The sequence below is a fragment of the Protopterus annectens genome, chromosome 10.part0 (genome assembly GCF_019279795.1).
Source record: "Protopterus annectens isolate FY-2018-M chromosome 10.part0, PAN1.0, whole genome shotgun sequence".
NCBI classification, from domain to species: Eukaryota; Metazoa; Chordata; order Ceratodontiformes; family Protopteridae; genus Protopterus; species Protopterus annectens.
Genome location: NC_056744.1, coordinates 1,761,890,836 through 1,761,914,037, shown reverse-complemented (window position 1 = coordinate 1,761,914,037; position 23,202 = coordinate 1,761,890,836). Strand labels below are relative to the sequence as shown.

General features: G+C 37.3%; 1 protein-coding gene across 2 annotated transcripts in view; it reads left to right on the top strand.

Moving 5' to 3' along the window:
- LOC122813994 overlaps positions 1–23,202 on the top strand; it is a 256,454-nt gene that overhangs the window by 68,596 nt on the left and 164,656 nt on the right. The window contains exon 1 of one of the 2 annotated variants that reach the window (XM_044086569.1): positions 2,285–2,498. The exons of the other annotated variant lie outside the window; for it this stretch is intronic. Coding sequence (XP_043942504.1) covers positions 2,471–2,498 — 28 coding nt within the window. The 5' untranslated portion in view covers positions 2,285–2,470. Of the gene's footprint in view, positions 1–2,284; positions 2,499–23,202 lie in introns of those variants that run through there. 2 annotated transcript variants of the gene reach the window in all.

The following is a 23,202-nucleotide window of genomic DNA, read 5'->3' as shown; positions in this document are numbered from 1 at the left end:
TTCTTTGACACTCCTGACTTCCTCATACAATACCACAGCTCCTCTCTAGGCACCCTTTCATATGCTTTCTCTAAGTCTACAAAAACACAATGCAACTCCTTCTGACCTTCTCTGTACTTCTCTATCAACACTCTCAGAGCAAACATCGCATCTGTAGTGCTCTTTCCCGGCATGAAACCATACTGCTGATCACTAATCATCACGTCCCTTCTTAACCTAGCTTCCACTATACTTTCCCATAACTTCATGCTGTGACTGATCAATTTAATCCCTCTGTAGTTACTACAGCTCTGCACATCACCGTTATTCTTAAAAATTGGTACCAAAACACTTTTTCTCCATTCCTCAGGCATCCTCTCAATTTCCAAGATTTCATTAAACAATCTGGTTAAAAACTTCACTGCCATTTCACCTAAACACCTCCATGCTTCCACAGGTATGTCAACTGGACCAACAGCCTTTCCATTCTTCATCCTCTTCATAGCTATCCTTACTTCCTCCTTGCTAATCCATTGTACTTCATGATTCACTATCCCCATATCATCCAACCTTCTCTCCCTCTCATTCATCAACCCCTCAAAGTACTCTTTCCATCTCCTCAACACACTCTCCTCGCTTGTATGTTTCCCTCATTATCCTTTATCACCTTTACCTGCTGCACATCTTTCCTAGCTTGGTCCCTCTGTCTAGCCAATCGGTACAGGTTCTTTTCTCCATCCTTAGTGTCCAACCTTTCATACAACTCTCTATACGCCTTATCCTTAGCCTTTGCCACCTCTCTCTTTGCCATGCACCTCATCTCCTTATCCTCCTGTCTACTTTCTTCATCTCTCTGACAGTCCTACTTCTTCTTTGCCAACCTCTTTCTCTGTATACTCTCCTGTACTTCCTCATTCCAACACCAGGTCTCCTTGTCGTCCTTCCTCTGTCCAGATGTCATACCAAGCACCTTTCTAGCCGTCTCCCTTACTAGCTCTGCTGTAGTTACCCAGCTATTTTGTAACTCTTCAATAACACCCACTGCCTGTCTTAACTCATCCCTGAACTCCACCTCACAATTACCCTTTTTCAGTTTCCACCATTTGATCCTTGGTGCTGCCCTCACACTCCTCCTCCTCTTCTTGATCACCAACGTCATCCTTCAAACCACCATCCTATGCTGCCTAACTACACTTTCCCCGGTCACCACTTTACAGTCTCCAATCTCCTTCAAACTGGCCCTCCTACATAAGATATAATCCACCTGTGTGCATCTTCCTCCACACTTGTATGTCACCCTATGCTCCTCCCTCTAATGTTTTTAATTTTAATATCATTATTTATTCATTAGCATATGATGCCGACTGCACAATTTCACAAGGTTGCGTAGTAGCTTTATCTATGTGTCTGAATCAGACTGCACATCCCTGTCTGTCACACAATTTTGCCTAAAGCTAATAGCTCCTATATCCCAGCCATTGTATTCACAGGCAGTGTTTCAGGGATATAATGCCAGGATGCCTAGTTTTTCTTTTTCTTTCTTTCTTTTTTTTTTTTTTTTGGACAAGAGTTTGGAAGGGTACATAGCATATAAAGTAGCTACAGTTAAAGTATTATTGCAGAGTGATAAAATGTGTAAACAACTGGTTGAAGGTACTGAGTAGAAATGATGACATCCATATACTGGAAATCTGCCCTGAAATGCAGAGCTGATCTGATGCAGATGAAACCAGCAATGGTAATTTAAGCACTTGGCAACACTGACCTTCTGAGCAGTGTGCAGGCTTCTGATCTGAACCTACTTATACTAACAAGTTATTTTTCATAGATTAAAATAACACTTCTGCAATATAAAACCTGCAACCACAACTATGGTGAAAACAGTTACTTACCAAAAAGGTGTAACACTCGTTTTCAATGACAATATTTTACCCAGGCTTTTATTCGTTTGGCAGCACAATATTTATTATATGAATCTTTGCTCATACAAAACTAGTCCACCAGCTGAGGGTGGAGATTTTAGAAGGGTATTTCTTAAGGCACTTTAATCTAGTGGTCATTTTTGATTCCTGTAGACAGAGGCATTTCTTGTTTTAGTAACTTAAAAGAATCACAAGACAGAAGTGTGCAATCCTCCTTTTTGTAAAGTAAGCAGAGAGAGAGATAAATATAACAGCAAAAGTGTGGCAATGTTTCTCACACTGTGACAGCAAATAAAAGGCTGATCCAAATGTAAAACATTGTACTGACAGCAATAGCAGAGGTGCTTTCCTGCAGAACAGCTGGGGAGGCAACATTTTAGTTAAAAAATCTAAACTCTCGGTGTATAAAATATGAAAAAGTGCATGTAGCTTATATGCTGCTGTAGCACAACATTAGAATAATGGTGCTGAAAGGGCAGGAAAACAGGAAATGGCTGAAGGTCACATCTGCCCATTATCATTTTTGGAAGTCTTGAAATCAATGCTAAGGAGGCTGGTTAACAAGAAAGATGGCACCCTTTTTGAGTACCCGCACAGGTAATACTAAATACAAACATATGAAAGAAATATAATAAGGAAGGAGGTTCAAAGTCTAAAAATAGTCACACAGTATAATAGTCTTTGGATTAAACTTTAAAACCACAAGACAGCGCAGACAGTAACCTGTGGTTTTGCTGTGTAGCTATACCATGAAGTAATATTACACTGGGCTAGTTACCATGCTACCTGCTTTAGGGATGACAAAGAAATATCAAAGGTAGTACGTGTGAGGACATACTTTGACAGGCATGCTATCGTTCACAAAGAACATTGTAACAGCACTTGTGGAGCGAGTGCTTTTTCCATTTTGTATTATCATTTACCATGCTTTCAGAATATTTGCTTATGTATATGTATGTATTACATTATGTATTGGCTAGTTATGTTTAATAACATTTTAAGTCCCACAAAGTGACTTTCCAGTTTTTGAGGAGACCTGGGATACAACACCACCTGAAGTGCATATATGTTAGCACACAATGTACTCAGAATACAGTTACAGGTTATAAATATATTCAGAGAACTCAGTAACTGAAATGTGAGAACAGCACAACTTGTGTAACCACAGGTGTATTACTGACAAGTAGTATCCTTTTATCTAAATTAGATGCAGAGAATATAAATATAGATGGCATTTGAAAAGCAATTTTCTTATATTACAATGAAAAACAAAATCACAAATGTAATAACGCAAATTTTTACATATACAGCTCAGCAAAAAAGGCGTGCTGAGGTTCATTTATGAGTCACAGTTACATAGTCCTGTGTACATACTGCACACTTTATGTAGTTATACTTCGTTGGGTGTAGTCTGTACCTTTCTAGGTAAGTTGCAGTGTGTTTGTCATATTATGCAGCATTTCTAACAAGTGTTGTTGTTTTCTTTTTGCCAAACTGTTAATTTAACATGCTGGGAATTACCGTATAGCTTTCTAGTTCTTTAGATGCAACAATTTAAAGTATTTAGCACTTCTCCCTACAATGATGTAATCATGTCCCTCTGGTATAGTGTAATTAATGCAGAACATGGGGAGGCACATTAGATATAAACTTTCAGCATTTAAGAGTTAGTATGTACCATGTAACACAAGTGCCACATATGAAGCTGCAACCTTGTTAAAAGCTATGCTACCTGCATGTATGTCATACTGTCTACAACTGTGGGCCGTGTTCGATGTTCTCTTTCCTTCCCAGAATCAGTAGACAAGATTAGAATTTGCAGCTCCATCATCACCTTCAGATCTAAGGCTGTCAGGACTTAGAAAGCCTGTCATCTACACCTTTTCTAGGCTACCCTGACCCTTCCCCATACTCACGATGCTGTACAAATCAGGACTCTACTCCAGATTTCTTTTGCCATAAATGCTATCATCAGTACAATGGCTGCAAGCTACCTTTAGCTGTTTGACTACATTTTCTCAATAAATTCTCCCCAATTTTTGCAGATTGGATCACCTTCCTTCTTCTTCTTCACTGACAGCTTTTAGGTAATTATATTCAATTTTTTCTACTTTTATAATCTGTCATTTGCCTCCACTTCTTTCATGTTTTCCATACATTTGTTGCCTTATAGAAATAATCTTGTTAACCAATTAGGTTCTAGTATCTTCCCAGTTTTTGTGGCTTTGTACTTTTGAGCCTTTGATTCTTATGTTTTCCTTAAGTGTTTGGTGTTTACTTTTTGTGGTACTGACTGAGCATTTCATGTGTTTGGTTTCTTTAACTGTTTGGTATTTGGCTTTTATGGATCTGACTGCAACTTAAATAGGGTTGCCACCTTTTACTGTGGCAAAATCTAGGCCAAAGCCAAACCCATTACACTGGTCCATCCATTTTCCCTGCTTACTCCAGGCTGAGCCTGAAAATGGTCAGTACCAATCAATGCACAACCCGGTAAAAGTATATAAATAAATAAATAGCCTACTCATGTCCACACCCATCTTGTGACATGAATTTTTACATCAGTGCAAGTCAGAATTCCTTTTTAAGGTACTCTCAGACATCATTGCACCCCTTTAAACTAATGCTTAAGGAAAAAAAGCTAAATTAAGTGTTTTTACAAACTCCAGCATTCTAGTTGTGTTACCAAGTAGAAAAGCAGAGTTTGTACATTGATTTCAGGACTAGTGGACAAGTATTTTCATTTCAGGATAAAAAAAAAACAAAACAAACAAACAAACAAACAAAAAAAAAGCAGATAGGTGGTAACCTAAGCTTAAATGTCGCTTAACTTAAAAGTGAGCGCCTTGTTTGACCCTTCTCACAAGCCCTGTATGGGCTTTGGTCTCAGTTGAGGTCATAATTGTTTGGATCAGTGGCTTCTACATTTTTTTTTTAATTTTTAAAACCCTTTTTAAATTCTTGCATAAACAATGATACAAGTACACATACAGTAATAGAAAGGAAAATTAACACTTTTCATTATTTTCACACATTACACATATATGTTTGCTTTTTAACAATTATCGTTCACTCCAACATTACATGAAGTACTTAGTACCTGCTTTCTATTAAACTTCATAGCCAGTAACATGAAACTTAGTAAGGCCTTCCTGTGTATAGGCAATTCAGATTCTGTATCCCAGCTCAAAAGAATCATTTCTTTATTTACAGCAATTTGGTCCCCCAGCATTTCTGACAAAGTACACTGTATTGAATTTTTAAAATTTGGCAGCTCATTACATTCATCCCAGACATGTTCCCAATCACCTCTGTGTTTTCTCTCTCACTTTCTGCATTTTCTAGCTACCCAAAGAAGATTTCTCCAAAGTCAGCTTGGAGTATGAAAATACCTATGTAAACACTTTCAAGCAGAAATCCTAAATTAGCTGGACTTTGTTGCATCTATGAGAGCCATACAGATGCCCTCCCATTATTCCTTTATATTTTGTCTTTCCATTCTCCCTTCTTAGTCTTCTCTAACTCCTCTGAGTGATTCTTATCATTATCATTCAGTATTTTATATGCCCTTCTAATCATCCATTTTAACAACAATGTCTGTTCTAGACTCAACTAAAAACTCTACAAGAACTGCTCTTTCATTTAGCACCCCATTGGTACAGAAGGCAGTCTCTAACATGCCTCACCCCGCTTTATTATCTTTCCCTCTCTAGTTACTTGCTTCCAAAGCCTTGCTATGTTTCTCCAATAAATTCCAGCCCCCCTCTTACCTACTTTCTTTATACCTCCTTGCAGTCATCTTTATTGGTAACAATCTCTTTTCTGCATTCCTCTGTTGGGTTAGCTCTTTCTGCAATTTTATGAATATAATATAACTCCTACTCTTTCTTTACTTCTGAAACTTTCGTTGTTTTATTATCATCCCTTTTCACTTTGACTTACAGCCTTCTGCCTGTGTTATGTTTATCAGCCTTAACTGTGTATCTGTACTATATCCCTTCAAATCAAGTAATCCTAAATCACCTTGTTCTATGGAGGAATCAAATTATCCCACTTAAGGTTTGCCCTTTTCCTCCCCAGATAAATTCCTTTAATTTTTTATTAATTACAACCCATGTCTTCTGCTCTGGTTGATAAGAAAACACCTGCTCTGTATTTAAAACTGACGGGACTAAAAGCATTTTCACTGCTTGTATCTTACTACCAATATCCATAACCAAGAGCTTCCAGGTTCTCAAATTTCCTTTTATCCCTTGTTTAGTCTTTTCCCGCATATCCTTAGCTGCCATAATAGAGGCATTTAATCCATGCATCTAAATAATTTATCTATTAATGTCCACTTAAAAATGGGTATTGCTGAACCAATATTCATATGTGGTCCATAGTTTACGGCTACAGCCTTTGTTTTACCTTCATTTATTTTATATCCTGAAAAGACTTGAAACTGTTTCAAAATGTTCCACAGCACAGAAATATCCTTTTCTGGGTTTATCAAGTACAAAATGATAACATCTGTGAATAAAGCTAATTTTTCTTGATCACCATACCAGTCATACCCTTAAATTTGTGAGACCCTTATTTTCTTTACTAATGTCTTTAAATATTAAATGAAATAAAAAAATGGGAAAGAAGACACCCCTTCCTAGTTCCTATGTTCAAAACTAGCTTGTCAGTAAGGAACCCTTTCACCTTAATTCTTGCCTCCAACCCTTCTTATATCCACTTAATTAACCTTATTATTCTATCAGGGAAATCAAATGCTGACATTCCCCTACTCATAAAATCCCAGCATCAAAACCCGCTGACAATAGCTACATTTTCTTATAGTCTATTTCCCTTTGAATCATTATTATTCTAATAATGTCAAATATTCGCTGCCACTTCCACTACATTACATTGACCTACAGCTATCAGTTTGGCATCACTTTTGCTATTCTCTTAGCTAGTACAGACAAAAACACTTCATAATTACTGTCTATATTAGAACACCGAAAGTGCTAAATATCTAATGCTTACATGAGCACATATGGAGGAACTTGATGTTTTTTTTATTGCAGTACAGTGAAGATCGGAATATTTGTCCTTTCTTCACTGTAGTGCGATCTCAGAGTTGGAATATATACTTAGCAGGGAGTTTGGGGGGAGCAACCCCCCACAATAGCGACGTTGAGTTCCTGTATTTTCATTCATGTGAGTGTTCGATATTTATCTCTTTCAGTGTTCTAAAATAGACCCTATAACTATGGTTTAAAAATTGAAATATGTCTATGTAAAGTTGGGTTTGAAAGAACTTTACCCTCATTTGGTAATATAGTCATGGTGGTACTCCCCCCACTCCCCTTTTTAAAGTATCATTAAACAAAACCTTCTGTATCCTTATCACTTTTTTGCCTCCCAACTTCCAAGTGTTCAAAGGAATACCATTTGTACCTGGGGACTTCCCTGCTGATTAATTATATATCCCCATTTATATCTCATCTCATCCTATCTTGGGTATTAATTGTTGACGCTCACCTTCCTTTATCATTGGCATAATTAAGTCTTCCATAAATATTTTAATTTGTGAATTTTCTGGGTTTCCACATTCCTCTGCTTTATTCAAATGTTCACACCATTTGCAAACTGTCTCTAATACTTCTACAGGATCTCTGTCTATTTTTCTTGTTGTAAGCTCCCTAAGTTTGGCAACGACCCTTTCTACTTTCTGTTGCCTGAGTCATTTTGCTAAATGCTGTGATGTTATTATCAAAAAAAAAACAAAATAAAATAATTTCTTAACAGCAACTTTTCTAAACTCATGAATATTATCCAAATACTCTCTTATTTCCCCTTTAGGACTTTGCAGTTGTGCCTCTTTAAAAAAAAAAAAACACCTTCATTGAATTATCTTCTTGTTCTGTGTGATTCCCTTATTTTGCAATAGCTTAACTTTTGTCACCCTCACTAAATAACTCCTATCATGTTTTCTCATATCTCTTTCTCTCTTATTTCATCCATGTTTTAAACTACATTTTCATTTTATTGCACTCATTAGATTGCCCTTTTGAAGAAATTTCTGTCTTCCTTAATAACTCTTGTATAATCCCTGCTAACTATTTTTTAAGTTCCTCTTTTCTTAACAAAAAAATAATATTTTTTTATTTCATTACCCCAAATCTTTATATTAGTTTTTATTGGTGAATGATCTTAAATAATTATGGGATGTGGTCAAGGGGGATAAGTTGATCCTTTCAACAGAACAAGGTGGTTTAGGATTAATTAACCCTATTATTTATCATGAAATGTAAATGCTACCATTTCCCTACTCATAAAAATCCCAGCTAAAGCCATCAAATTTCTTCTATGCATCAAGAACCACCAACAATAATGGGACCATCTTGTACTCTGCTTCTCTTTGGGTCATCATTGTTCTGTTAATGTTGTTAAATGTTTGTCTCCCCATTCACAAAACTACATTATACAATGACCCCCCCCATTAATATTCCAAAACGTGCACGCTGATTGGTCAGTGTGCACGTTGTAAATCAGAGTTATAGTAATGGAGAAAGGTCCGGTCTCCCGGACTTTTTCCATTAGTATAACTCTTTTTTACAGCAACGGAGAATGCAAGATCTCCGTTGCTGCTTACAACCTGTCTCGCTATGTTAAACAAGTTTAACATAGCGAGACAGGTTTTAAAAAAAGCAACGGAGCATCTCCGTTGCTTTTTTTAAAGCTGTCTCGCTATGTTAAACCCATTTAACATAGTGAGATACTTTAAAAAGCAACGGAGATCTTGCTTTCTCCGTTGCTTTTTTTCAAAACTGTCTCGCTATGTTAAATGGGTTTAACCTAGCGAGACAGCTTTAAAAAAAGCAACAGGGATTCTCCGTTGCTTTTTTTAAAGCTGTCTCGCTATGTTAAACTCATTTAACATAGCGAGACAGTTTGTAAAAAGCAACGGAGATCTTGCTTTCTCCGTTGCTTTTTTCAAAACTGTCTCGCTATGTTAAATGGGTTTAACATAGCGAGACAGCTTTAAAAAAAGCAACGGAGACTCTGTTGCTTTTTTTAAAGCTGTTTCGCTATGTTAAACCCATTTAACATAGCAAAACAGTTTGTAAAAAGCAACGGAGATCTTGCTTTCTCCGTTGCTTTTTTCAAAACTGTCTCGCTATGTTAAATGGGTTTAACATAGCGAGACAGCTTTAAAAAAAGCAACGGAAACTCCGTTGCTTTTTTTAAAGCTGTTTCGCTATGTTAAACCCATTTAACATAGCGAAACAGTTTGTAAAAAGCAACAGAGATCTTGCTTTCTCCGTTGCTTTTGCCCACAGCTCTGATGTACTATGTAGGCATATGCATGCAAGGTACATCAGAACTGCCGCAGAATACCAGACAGCTGCGGAAGGGCAGCAAGGAGGCATTATACAATGCCATTATTTAAGAAAAGTAATTATTTTTTTTCTTAAATAATGTCATTGTATAATAGCAATAACCTACGCCTGGGTGTGGGTAATGCTGGATTTACCCATGGTTGGCTGTGTTTGGCCACTCGGGCTTCGCCCTCGTGACCAAACCACGCCAACCGTGGGTAAATCCAGCATTACCCACACCCAGGCATGGGTATATTAATCCATATCTATCAATTTTAGCAACACCTTAGCCATTATCTTAGATAGCATAGAGACAAATGCTTTATAACCACAGTTTAAAACAGAAGCCGATCTGTGTGAATTGAATTTAAATGGTATAGGTTATTTGCCCTCTTTAAGTAGTACAACTTTCTTTCAAGTTGCTAGTACTGCTCTTCCTTTTAAAATATTGTTAACTAAAACCTCTCAGATCTTTATCGCTTTTTCCCTGCCAACTTCCAAATTTCCACAGGAATACCATCTGTTTCTGGAGCCTTCCCTGTTGACTGATTATGCATCCCCAATTTATGTCATCCTGTTCCATCTTAGCTAATAATTCATGAGCCTCACCTTCATTTATCCTTGGCAAATTTATGTTTTCATAAATGTCTCCATTTGTGTCTTTTCTTGGTCCCTGTCTTCCTCTGCTCTATACAGATTTTCATAGAATTCCCTAAATGTCTTTAATACCTCTATGGGTTCTCCAGATATTTTCCTAGCCATAGGCTCCCTTAGCTTGGCAGCATCCTGCCATTTTTCTGTTGCCTAGGTTGTTGTGCTAATAGTTTTTGTACTATAGGGTTGTTATCAAAATGCTTTGTTAACAGTGACCTTTCTAAACTCATGCAGATTATCCAAGTACTCCCTTTTTGTTCCTTTAGCAGTCAACAATTGTTCCTCTTCTTGTTCCATAAGGTTCCCCTTTATCTGTAATCATTTAACATTTGATATTCCCTCTACATAATTCCTATTGCTTATTTCCCCTTTCTCTCTCATTTCTACAGTATTTTAAATTTCATTTTCATTTAATCCAACTCCTCGGCTATCCCTTCTAAAGAAATTTGTACCTTCCTTAGCAACTATTTTTTTGGGTCTATATCATCATATTGAATGTTGAACATCTCAAACGCAAGTGAAAATGCTGGAACACGAACTTCTTATTGTGGGGGGCTGCACCCCCTCCGTTAAATATATATTCCAACTCCGAGATTGCACTACAGTGAGGAAAGGGCAAATATTCTGATCTTCACTGTACTGCAATCTCAAAAAAAGCACTTCAAGTTCCAGCATTTTCACTTTTTAGAGTATTCGAGATTTTCAACATTCGATCTGATGATATAGACCCATTTTTTTCACTATCATTAAAAATCATCTGTTTTAAAAGGAAAGTGTTAATGCCTCATTTTTATTTGACTACCCTGCATCTTTATCTTAGTCTTTATCTGTGCATGGTCTGAAATAGTTAATGCATATGTTTCAAAACGGTCAATTAAATACTCATGTTCTTGTGAAACATAATTTATGTCCAATTTATCTCATTTTTATACCTTGGAAAATTATGTATAAATCCTGTTTTCGTTCCTGCTATTAATTTCACACCTCCGTTCCAAATATTTTCATATATTTTTTTAGCAATCTACACTGTTTTATTGCATTTTTCCATCTAGGTCCCTCAATACATCTTCGCTACTACATATCAGCATGCAGTCACCACACAAGAATAATACTCCCTTCTGGAAGCTAATTAAGTCTCTCATAATTCTCTTAAACTCCTTAATAGTAGTTTTTGGTTAAATATAAATGCATGCCAATGTAATCCTCCTTCCTTGCTAATAACTCTTTATTACCACAAATCTGCCCTTTTGTCTTTCTTCTCCTCCCCTGTCACTGTTGGAGTCCCTTTTGCATTCAGATTTGTTACTCCTCTTTTCCTTTGACCCTGATACTCTGCTGAACAACCATTCTGGAATAGTTTCTTTGCCAAATTCACACACTCATTTCTATTTAAATGTGCCCCCTGCAACATTGCTATTTGTATCCTGCACTTCTTAATATAATTCAGTGCTCATTGTTTCTTGTCCATACCTGCAATGTTATTACTTTCACATATTCTACATTATAGCTTTTTTATATATGTTTCCAACTTGCAACTTACATGCATCCATTAGTATTTGACAGGCTGAATTTATATGTAATTGCAGCTTCTTGTCCCTGTTTGAACCCATATCATATTTTCCCAGACTTTTCATTTCAATAAAAACATTAAAAAACAAAAACAGTATGCATTTTCATTTTAACCCAATGCCTTTGTAACTCACAATAAACACAGACAACTATATGCATTTTCCAGAAAGAAAAAATACCTCTCCATATATGAGCAAATGCCCTAGATAGACAGCTACACCCACAGGCATTACACATCTAAAGGTATGTATAATCATGCTGACAGCACATGCTAAAGCCTGTGTTGCATTTTGTAACTATACCATCCTTTTTCATCTCACCTCAACTTCTTTCCCAGATGTGAAAAATAACTTGCATACTCTCATATAACTCAATTATAGGAATGTTTTAGAGAGTGAGTCAGGTTTAAGAGATTGCAGGAATTTAGCAGTGTCTGTAATGGTGGATCAATGATAGTTACACAAAATATGTAATGTATAATGCTTGTGGCTAGGGAGATGTTAATACTGATTGTTTTATTTTATATAAATGCATGTTTGCCTACGTCCTAAGTGATAATTAAATAAAGGTGTTAAAAAAATTAACTCATTTATAGCCTTAAGAAAAAGTGCCCGCCCTGGCTGTCATTAAATGAATAGATTTTGCATTATTATGATTCAAAATGCATGCAATAAAGCACCAGGGCCAGGCATACACAAGAAGTCCTTAAAAAAAAACAACATGTCATAAAATACATCAACACTTGAAAAAAAATTTTTAATGCAAATCCATACCATAAAGGTTAAGCACTTTCAATCATTATAATACTTTGAACATGATCAGAACCTTGCAATATTACTTTACTTCCTGTTTAAATATCATACACACTGATCACATGTTGTAACTTACCCAATCAAGAAACAAATTAATATGTACATACATTATCTCATTTAAAACTCATGTTTACTTTCCTATACTTAGTATAATAATAAAAATATTAAGCCATATAAATTAAAGTGTTCCTAACCAATTTGTTAATAAATTACACTAAAATCACAGTATAATCTTGCTGCTTTTTCATGTACAGTGGAATTAATTGACAAATATTTATTGAAGCCAGGTATTTGGTTGTCATTAAGTAAAAGCTCAAAAAAATAAAGCTGTGTCAGGATGAAGAAAACACTTTATTCCAAATTCAAAGCCAGTAGTAAATTCAAAGCCAGTAGTTTACTACTGGCTTTGAATTTGGAATAAAGTGTTTTCTTCATTCTGACACAGCTTTATTTTTTGGGTTTGTTCTACGAGTTATTAGCTTGCTGCTATTTTGAGGATTAAGTAAAAGCTACCAATATAACTCTCTTGTCTCTAACATGTCTTCACATCACTCTACTCTTTCAAACCTCTCAATTTTCTCTAAACAAAAAATTCTAACTTTTTAAAATTAGTACATTCAAAGGAATGTTTACTTAAAACATTGCATCTTACTCCATTGTTAATAGTGTAAACATCCATATACACTTGTACAAAGCATTCTTTCCATTTTTCCTACATAAAATACGGGGCATGTGTTACAACTCACAAGGTATACCAATTGTCTACTGGCACAGCTATAATTACCCTTACAAGGGATGGTTCTAGGATAAATTACTACTGTTACATTAATAGCTCCAAAAATATGTATACACTGGGAGCAACTAACATATCTTTTCATTCCTTTGATGTTATTTAACATTGTAATGTTAGTAGAATGGCTCCCTTTTTCAGTTATTCTTTTTAAATTCTTACCCCTCTGCTAGTGAATTAACAAAAATTAAAGGAAAAGTTTCTAAATAGGGGTCATCCTGTGTCTAAGTTAATGGAAATTACTGGCTAACTTTCTGCAGGATAAACTTTTTTTAATTTCCTCCTATACCTGTTCCGCATCTAAGGATGTCTTTGCTCTTTCAGAAAAAAAAATCCAAATGCTGTTGGATATAGCAACTTGAATATCATTCCTGCCTGTCAGCATCCTCTAATTGCAGGGATAAACTTGTTTCTCTTTTGATGGGTGTGCAGTGAATAGTCTTTTTCCATGAACACTCTGGTGTCCCCAATTTTTAATACTTTGCCCTTCTGCCAGAATTTTGTCAGAAGCAGCTCCTTCTGCTGGTATAACTGCATCTTTACTATTATAGGTCTTGGCTTCTTTCTCATGGCCAACTTCAGAGCAGAGACACAATCTGCCCTTTCTATTAACATATCCTGTTAAGGAATACCAGTCAAATTTGGACTTTTTCTCTGGTACATCAGGAGATCTTAGGATCTGATGTTGTCAATTTTCATTCTGTCCTCAACTGATGGGTTCGGATCTGATCCCTTGGAACCAATTTGGTCATTGCTAAAGCTCATGGCAACCAAAAACTCTCGAGCTTCTCCCTTACCCATAATGCACCAGCCCTAAGTTACCTCAGATCATGTTTGCCTCTTTCAGTGAAAGATGTGGTTTACCATACCTCTCAAGCTTTTGAGATAAGCGTTTATTATTATCTTATAAAATCCTCCATTTCCTAATATTTCTAATATCCCTTTACCTTCCTCATGTTATTTCTTTACCGTTATGATAGTTAGTTAACTTTTTCTTTCCTTTTCCAGACATTGTGTACTTCTCAATTACCATTGCTAGTAATTTTCTGTCTTCTACACCTAGTGTAGTCTGTTGCTACCATAGCTGGTACCTTTCCTACTGCTTTTTACTATTTCCAAAAAAAAAGTCTGTTTTTTTGTTTTTTGAAAGTGATTTTCTATTGTTGCAATACAATGTCAGACAAAGCCGCTGCTGGATTAAAAAAATGGGTTAGGTGTGGGCATAACCTTCCTATGTCTGATGCCCATAATTTGTGTTTACTGCCTTGGGCCTTTACATTTGCAGGAAGATTGTTCCATATGGCATGGATTCAACCCCAGGGTGCTTGCAGAATGAAAAAACAAGCTAATCTTAAAGGGCTTATTACTTTCTGTCTTTGGAGAGGCTCTATCTGGAGATCAATCTCCCAAAACAAAACAATTGAAATCTTCTTCTCTGAAACCTTCTATCACGATTTTGAAACCATCCAAGAAAAGAGCCAAGATGATGTGACCTCACCCTTGGATCTGAAAAATAAAAATAAAATTGGTGTACCCGACTTCCTCCAATCTGACCAAAAAGGTGTCAGATCCAACCACTTCCAGTCCTACCGGTTCAAGTGTTATTCACCTACCTAGAACAAGATAATCACCTTATGTGGATCTGATACCCTCAAGAGTGCCCTCACCATTTTTGGAGCATCACAGACCCAGGTCCCCATCTATTGTTTCCACTCATTTTTCCATAAGTTTGATGGAGGAAGATGTGGAAAGAATGGTGTAGAAGATCCTCTCAGCGCAGAGTCAGATGGGTGTCTTACCAGCTCATACTCCTTCCGGTCAGGAAGTCCATTCTTCTACTGCACCCCCCCCTACAAGTTCCTCCTCTGACTCCTTCAACTGTCTCAGAGTCCCTGGATCTGAGACATCTGGCTCAGATGTGAAGATAGCAATAAATTCGGATTGAAAGCTTACTCTGAGTGCTCTGGTTCAGTTGGATACAAAGAGTTCTCAGAGCAGAAGCTTCCCTTTTGGATCTGAGGTGTTGGAGTCAACTCTGAAGTTGTTGGAGCTATCTCTGTGCCTCAGAGCCTCAGCACTGGATAGCTCGGCTCCAGCTTCCACCTCAGGGAGATTGCTTTTGGAGTGGGAGAGGAGAGCAGTCCAAAAGCTTGTCTTTTTGGATCCAAGCTCTTCTCTTTCTCTGGAGTGGTCTGCCTTTGAGGCTGTGAAGAGGGTTTTCTCTGCTTTGGTAGAACAGATGGATTCTACCCCTTTGGATCTTAAACTTTCTGCCTTGATGTTTCTGCACTCAGAGCCCCATCACTCTTTATCACAGGACAGCCAGTTTGAGACCTCCAGACTTCCCAAGAGGGTATCTCAATTTCTTCTGATACTTCCCCAGAGCATTACACTGAGGAGGTCCCTTGGAAGAAGATGTGTAAGAGGAAGTACTTGGACTCCCCAGAGGAGTCGGTCGCCAAAGATACGGACTTTGATGAATGTGAAGGGTCCCCACAGTCACCACCTGAATATGTCTCATTTGGAGACATCCTCAAGATCCTCAAGCAGAGAGGTGGCAACTGTTTATCTGAGGAGTCTGTATTCCTGGACACTTTTGATACTTGCCTGTCTACTTCCTGGGTTACTGTGCCCACCGATGAGCTTATTGAGTTAGTGTCTTAGTGGGTATTGAAGGAACCAGACACAGTTGAACCCCTACCTAGGAGACCAGACAAGATTATGGCACCACCTTTGGATAAGCAGTTTTGGGGTAAAGGGGTGCCCATTGATGCCATGGTTGTGGTGGCGGTCACCAAAAAGTAACTTTCCGAGGAGAGTTCCACTGTTCATCTCCCTAACAACGAGTCTAGGCTGGTGGATAGGTTTGGGAATCATTTCTATGCTTCATTGGCCTTTGCCTTAAGGTTGCTGAATTATATGGCACATTTTACAAGATTACAGAGGGATTTGATTAAGGAACTATCAAATACCCTCTCAGGATCCATTTTTGCAGAGGTTCAGTGATCCATGACTTCTCAATTGGCTACACTGCAATCTATTTCAAATTTTTCCATGAGGTTGATTTTGCTTGTAGCTGAAGGCATCTCAAGGTCAGTGGGTTCAGGCATTTCCATCAAGAGACATATCTGTGTGCACTTATGTGATTTTGCAGAGCCCTTCAAGTCTTCGTTCATCAGTACTCCTTTGGATGGCACTTCTTTGCTTGGCCCCAAAGTGAAGAACACATTATCCAGGTGTGAGAAGGAAGGAGAGACCCTATCTGCCATGAGCGTACATTTTTTGACCCATCAAAGATCCTTTTTTAGGAATCAACAAGATGGTCAGAAGATGTGGTCCAAGAAATCCCAGGGTCCTTTTCAGGTCACATGTGGAGGAAGTTCCCACAGATGCAAAGAGTGGAACTCCAACAGTTGATGATGCCCACATGGCCAAGGTGGCCTGCAAAACCAAGGGTCCAGAGATTCTTTATTTGATAGACCCATACCTCATTCCTGAAAGGAGGCCTGATTGCCCCCCTCTAGAGGCAATCAGGGGTCAATTATCCCTGCACCAGAGAGCCTGGCTAGACATAAAAGATACTTTGGTGCAGACGATTATTTCCAGAGGCTATATAATACCCTTTTCCCTTCCACCTCCAATTTCAAGAAAACTTTTCGATGTACCACCCAGTCAGAGGAAACAAGCAGCAATTCAAATACAAAAGCTGCTAGAAAAAAAGAGTCATCCAAGAGATTCCGCTACACCAGATAGAATCCGGAACTTACTTAAAGTTCATTTTAGTTCCAAAGAAAACAGGGAACTGGAGACCAGTTTTGAATCTCAGCAACTTAAGCAAGTCAGTTCGATGCACCAAGTTTTGGATGGTCATGGTTCAGTCCATTTTCCTTTTTCTGTGCAAGGACAACTGGATGTGTTGGTTAGACCTTCAGGATATGTACTATCACATAAAGATGAACAGACAATCCTGAAGGTATTTACGCTTCTGGCTGGGAGCCAGTCATTACCAATTCAGAGTTCTGCCCTTTGGTCTCACCACAGCCCCCAGGGTGTTAACCAAATGTATAGCAGTAGTAGCAGCTCACTTGAGACTGCAAGAATTCCTGATGTTTCTATATCTAGACAACTGGCTCATTACCACCTCGACCAGGCATCAATTAATAAAGGATAAAAAAACACAGAGAAAGCAGAGAACACCAACTGCAGAAGCATAAAATCCAAAATTGTTTAATACTCCAACAACTCGTCTAGCAAGCTTTTTATAGAGTCAATATCACAGTAGCACAAGCTACTTAAATAACAAATATCACTTCATTAAGCAATTAACTAAAACAATTAAACACAAACTAAAAATTAACACTTACTGCAGAAAAGCCTTCCACTCAAGTTCTTTGTTTAAACCATAAGGCACCAAAGTGCCAAACTTTAAAATACAGACTGCTTCTTTATATAATAGTTTGTTTTTAAGTGCAACATCATCCTTAATCAAAACTTGTTCTAAAATACATGCTTTTAAAGTGGTACAAGAGCCCAAGTGTAATGCATGAAAATGTGATGCCAGAGGACTATTCAAATTTTGCTTCTTAATGTCTCTAACATGCTCTTGTACTCTGATTTTAAACATTCTTTTGGTTTCTACTATGTAGAAGAAACCACAGGGGCATAAGGATTTTAGGTAGCTGGGGACTCTGTCCCATCAGTTGAGGATAGAATGAAAATTGACAACATCAGATAAAGAAGTTATATACTTACTATAATGTTCCATCTGTGTTGTCCATTTTCATTCTTCCTCATCTCCGCACCCATCCACCTCTATCCTTTGCAAACTTCTGGAAGAATGAGCTTTTAGGGGAACATCACTGTCTTTTGTACTGAGCTCCAGATATAGTATTTTTATGTACTGACTGCATGCAATGTTTCACCTTCCTTTATCTAAGCATAGTAAATATTTCCTTTCTGGTAAAAAATCAGCAAATAAGATATGGGGTAACAGCGGTGGTGCATTATGGGTAACGGAGAAGCTCAAGGGTTTTTGGTTGCTACGAAAAAAATTCTATTCGATATAGATACATTTATTTTTCCTCTAAATTACTAGAAGTCGCCTTCTGTAGTAAAGCTGAAACCTGATCTGTTTTTTTTTTATTCTTTTGCTGAACAGCTTCAAGGCTCTTCCCCACTAGAGATTTTCCTTCTATTTTCTAGCTGATTTTCTCTTTCTTTGTTCAGATTTCTTGGTTGCTGACATCTGAGCAATGTACTGATTAGCCAGTAACTGAATTTTACCAAAATAAATGGATTTTACTCTCTGCTTTCTTTTTTTTACATTGGGAGAGCTCTAATTGACCTCTTGATCAGTGTTCACACATCATGAAATTCTCTATGCGTTATTTTCTTATATCTGTTCTCCTCTCAGATGCGAAAACCAGCTTGCATGCATTCAGTAAATATTAACTTTTAACCCTAAGAAAAAAGTGTACTGGGTACCTTCACCTAAATAAATTATTTTATTAAATGCTTTAAAGAACTAAGGCTACTTAGACAGGCAGTTACTTGTATAACTTATTCAGTTACCACAGTTTCAAACTTAATTTATTTTTCTCTGAACTGCTTGCCAATGTACTTAAATGCTAATGACATTGTACCTTGTGTTATTCACTCAGCAGACAGTGCTCAGTCCTCTCATGTTTAATGGCTTGCACGTGTAAACTTCTCATGTCCACATAAAAATGGAAAATGTACTCATTGCACACTGTTCAATTGTCTCATGTTAGATTGTCTGTACCTGTAAACTTCTTGTCTTTCATTAAAAGCCTTTACAAGTGAAGAAATATTGTTTTTCCAAATACAAGAAAGAACTACTGGTTTCCATGCCTTTTCATTATTTGAACTTATTTTTCAAGCCCATTTTCTAAAAAAACTTTCCCTGGAGCTTAAACCAAGTTATTAAATTAAATATCCACACACACACACACACACACACACACACACACACACACACACATATATATATAGGCATGGAAATTATTATCTTAGTTCTACATATAATGTGGAAATGCACATTTATATCCCTCACCCCCAGCAGCCCAAGATCACAGTATTATATTAACTTATTAGAGTACAGTGTAAAGCCTGGATACCTTACACATAAGAAAAAAATAATTTCTTGCTTTAATATCTTTAAGATATACAGCAGTCACTGATAAGACACCCCCACTTCTCAGTTAAAAGACTGCCGACTACACACTATACAAAACTGCTTTATAGTATGACACGCAATTTATATCATGAAATGTTTAGACAACTATTCATAAGACAAAACTGTTTGACTTACCGTTACTTTGTTAGTCCCTTCAGTGTCCTTCTAGACATTGGCATAAAGTTAGTTATATGCTTTACAGTCCACTCACTAGTTTAAAACAGTCAACAAAATTCTTGTCTTTCTATAGCCACTTCTTATAGATCCAGATTTTACATGTCTAATCCTATATCGAATAGAATTGATAATTTATAGTCTTCAATTTGTTCACTAATTTCATAATGTTGCTGGTCTTCCTCCTGATCCTCTCCATCACCCTACATGAGTTTCTGGTTTGAGTCCAAGGCACTCATGATTCTTCTATTTAGCGCTTATGTTTTTTTTTCTGTCACTCAAGCATTTTTCTTTGGAACAATGGAAACGTTTTCAATAGCAAAGTCTCTCTATAGGGTTTGCTAGGAGAACTGAGCCCATTTCTGTTTGTTGACTCACTCTTTGTTTGATAAACTTTTTATTTCCTTTTTAGCCAGTTCTGCATCCCAAAATGTCTGTAATTCTCTATGAAAAAAATACTCTGAGGACAGCAGGATGCAGCAACTTGAATCTCACACTTGCCTCTCAACATTCCCCGATTATTGAGATAAACTTGCTTCTTGTCTGCCTGGTGTACAGTAAATAATCATTTTCCACAAAAACTCTGTCTCCAATTTTAATATTTTTCCTTCCGCCACAATTTTGTGAGGATCAACTCTTTTGCCTGATATGAGTGTATGTTTATTAATATTGGTCTTAGTTGCTTTCAGGAGTATACACATGATGTGCCGTCACAATTAATAAGTCCTGCTGTGTGCAGGATTTGGGGGTTGACATAATGGATAATGTTTTTACTTCACAGACACAAGTTACATGATTGTTTCTCACCTTTGAAAGGGAAATTGGCTAGGCTTAAAATGGCCTGCAAGTGCAGCCGGTCTAGTACTAATCTGTGAACCCATAAACACCAGTCCTGTTGATTATTTGTACTTTCATAACATTAATACAGTCTATTCATGCCAGCTTTTCTGTTGCATCAGAAAATCAGGATTCCTCTGTATGCTCTTGTCTTCCAAGTCTTGATACCAGCCTTTTTTCATTTCATCTTCTGATTTTTTTGCAGTTTTATAAGCTCTTCTGTATAGTTAGTTAAACATTCTTCTATTTTTCCAGCCTTATGTTGTTTGAATTTAAATATTCTTTCAGTGTTTCACTGATTTTAAACATCTCTGAGTGCATTTGAATTATTTTGTTCCATATGTTATATAAGCCATCTCCTATACATAGTGGAAACTTGAACAGATTTTTGATGAAGGTCTGCACGATTCTTCTTAGCCACAGGTTTGTAATCTTGTATGTTTTCTTAAATTAAACAAATTATGTCTTTAATGGCATTCAGGTAGTACAATTTCTGTCTATTAAATGAATTTTACCGGGATTGGTAGCTTCTACTGGCTTTTTTTCTCAATTTCAGTTTCATGCTTGGAGAGCTCTAATAAATCTGTTGATCAGTGTGCAGCTATCTTGGAAGTCTCGCTATATATTTTGTGTTGATTTTTGGAGCTTGGACTTGACTCCTTGCTTAGTTCCTGACCCCACTGCTTTCAGAAACTGTAACACAGCTGTTGTCTCCTATGCCTTTTTAATTATTTGGTGCTTAGTCTTCATTGGACTGTTTTCTGCAGTAAGTTTGCTGAATCAGCTTCATTTTTGGTGGCTTGCCTTAAATGGAGTTCCTTTTGAGACCCTATTTACCAGACCTGTACTACCTATGGTATTATTTAAAGCCACATTAATGCCTCTGCTCCACCATCTCCAAACAGTTTTCATTTTTGGGTGCTTGGAATTAATCTCTTTCTTATTCCCTGATTTCAATTTTTCTGGGATCATGACCTATCACACTGGCCTTTGAGGCTGAGGCTGTTAATCTAAATGTCTGGCTTGGAGTCAATCCCTGTCAGTGTTCAGCTGTGTTTCAGGTGGAGGTTAGCTTAGCCTCAACCCTTTTTGAAACTGCTCTTGTTCTAAATGGCAGTTTGGGGTCAGATTCTTGAGACTGCTCCATGGGTCAAGCCGTCTGACACCATTGTCAATACTGATTTCTTACGGTTGACTCTTTCAATACTGGTGGCATTTCTGATGTCACCTTAAGGCTTATCATCTGCTTGCTGGCCTGTCCAGAGGATATTTACTTTTATATCTTATTGCAGTTCCTATATCCAAAACAACTTCTATGTTAGTGTTACTCAACCTATTTTGTGTATTAGCTTTCTGTTAATGCATCCATGTCTGCCTTGCCATAGTTATTTGTCCAGGAGAATGCCAGGGCTGCTGACATTGTGTCCAGTGTTTTAGCACAGTAGAATGTATGTTATATCCTGTGGATGCTCATGTGCTGTTCTACTTCTAGGTCAATACCTGCTGCGGTTCATATGTGCACATGTGCAGATCAGATTACCCCGAATGACTTATAACCATGACAACCTTCACCATTACTGCATCCCCTTTGTCACCAACATTACTGCCAGGAAAATTTCAGAGCTACAAACTTCATGTGTTGACTACCTTGCCAAGAAAACTTCAATCCTACAGGTTTTATGTGACAATTGCCCCTCTTCTTTTACTATAAATTTGGAATGTCCATGAAGACCATCCCTTACTTTGTGTCCAAGCTACTCAGACAAGCCTGAACCAGTCTTATAATTTTCCTGCCTTCTCCTTTTCAAGTTATTTTAAAAAACGTGACTATTCATTGTATCGCATGAGTATCTACAGGCAAATATGATTCTGTCTTGACAATCAAATTCATCTGAGAAGATTCACAAGCTTTTGCCTCTTTCATCTAAGAGCCTGAACTCTTAGTTTTCAGATTCACTCTGTTATTCCTTCTAAATGAATTCGGTTTTACTATCAGATACATATTTAGTCTTTCAATTCTCATCCCTCAGCTCATTTTCCAGAGCTGTGACTATACATCAGACAGTCCCTAAATATTCATCCTTAGATTACATCTGTACAGCTGCTATATAGGATGTGATTTTTTTTTTTTGCAAGATTTTGCAAATTTTGTCTGACTCCTGGTCTATGTCTTCATTTGGAGTCACTACTACTATTATATGTGGCATGTTTCCATGAGGAACCACCCAGGAGGATAGACTTGGGACTAAACATGATGAAGGTGGGACTCCCAGTTCTGGATATGAAAGTTACATGCTTACAGTAATGATAGATGTTCATCATTAGATCACTTCTGCAGTAGCATAGTGTCCTGCCAAGGATAACAGATATCCAGCCAGTACATTAAAGCTTCTGGGTTTCTTTCTTGTGCATCCTATGTCTGCTAAAACATGAGGCCATGCTGGTATAAAAGGGTGATAAAAATCCTACAGCTTTCTTGCCATTGAAGTGTTCATTTAGGCATCACATATCAACAGCATCTTCAGTATCAGCAGTTGGCTTACAACTATGCTTTGTAGGCAGATAACTATCCTGCTGGGGACCTTCCTTTTTTCACTGAAAAGTGTTATTGAAGTAATCTGATGTCTGTCAAAAAGGCAAAAATGCTCATGTAAGCAGATACTATACATACGAGGACTCCTGCATACTCTGTGTTTTTTCCCTTGTGAAAATCACAATATTCAAATGTGACATTTGCTTAGCATTTACCACAACAACTATTTGCAGTACATTTAATTGGTTTAGACCCTTTTTTGAGAACTGCTGACTAAATGCTGTGGCTCAGACTTCCATAGCTACCAATTTGTTTTCATCAGCTGTCCACCTTCAGTCAAAGAAGAAAAGAAAAATATCACTGAAGAGGGTTTAGAAGGGA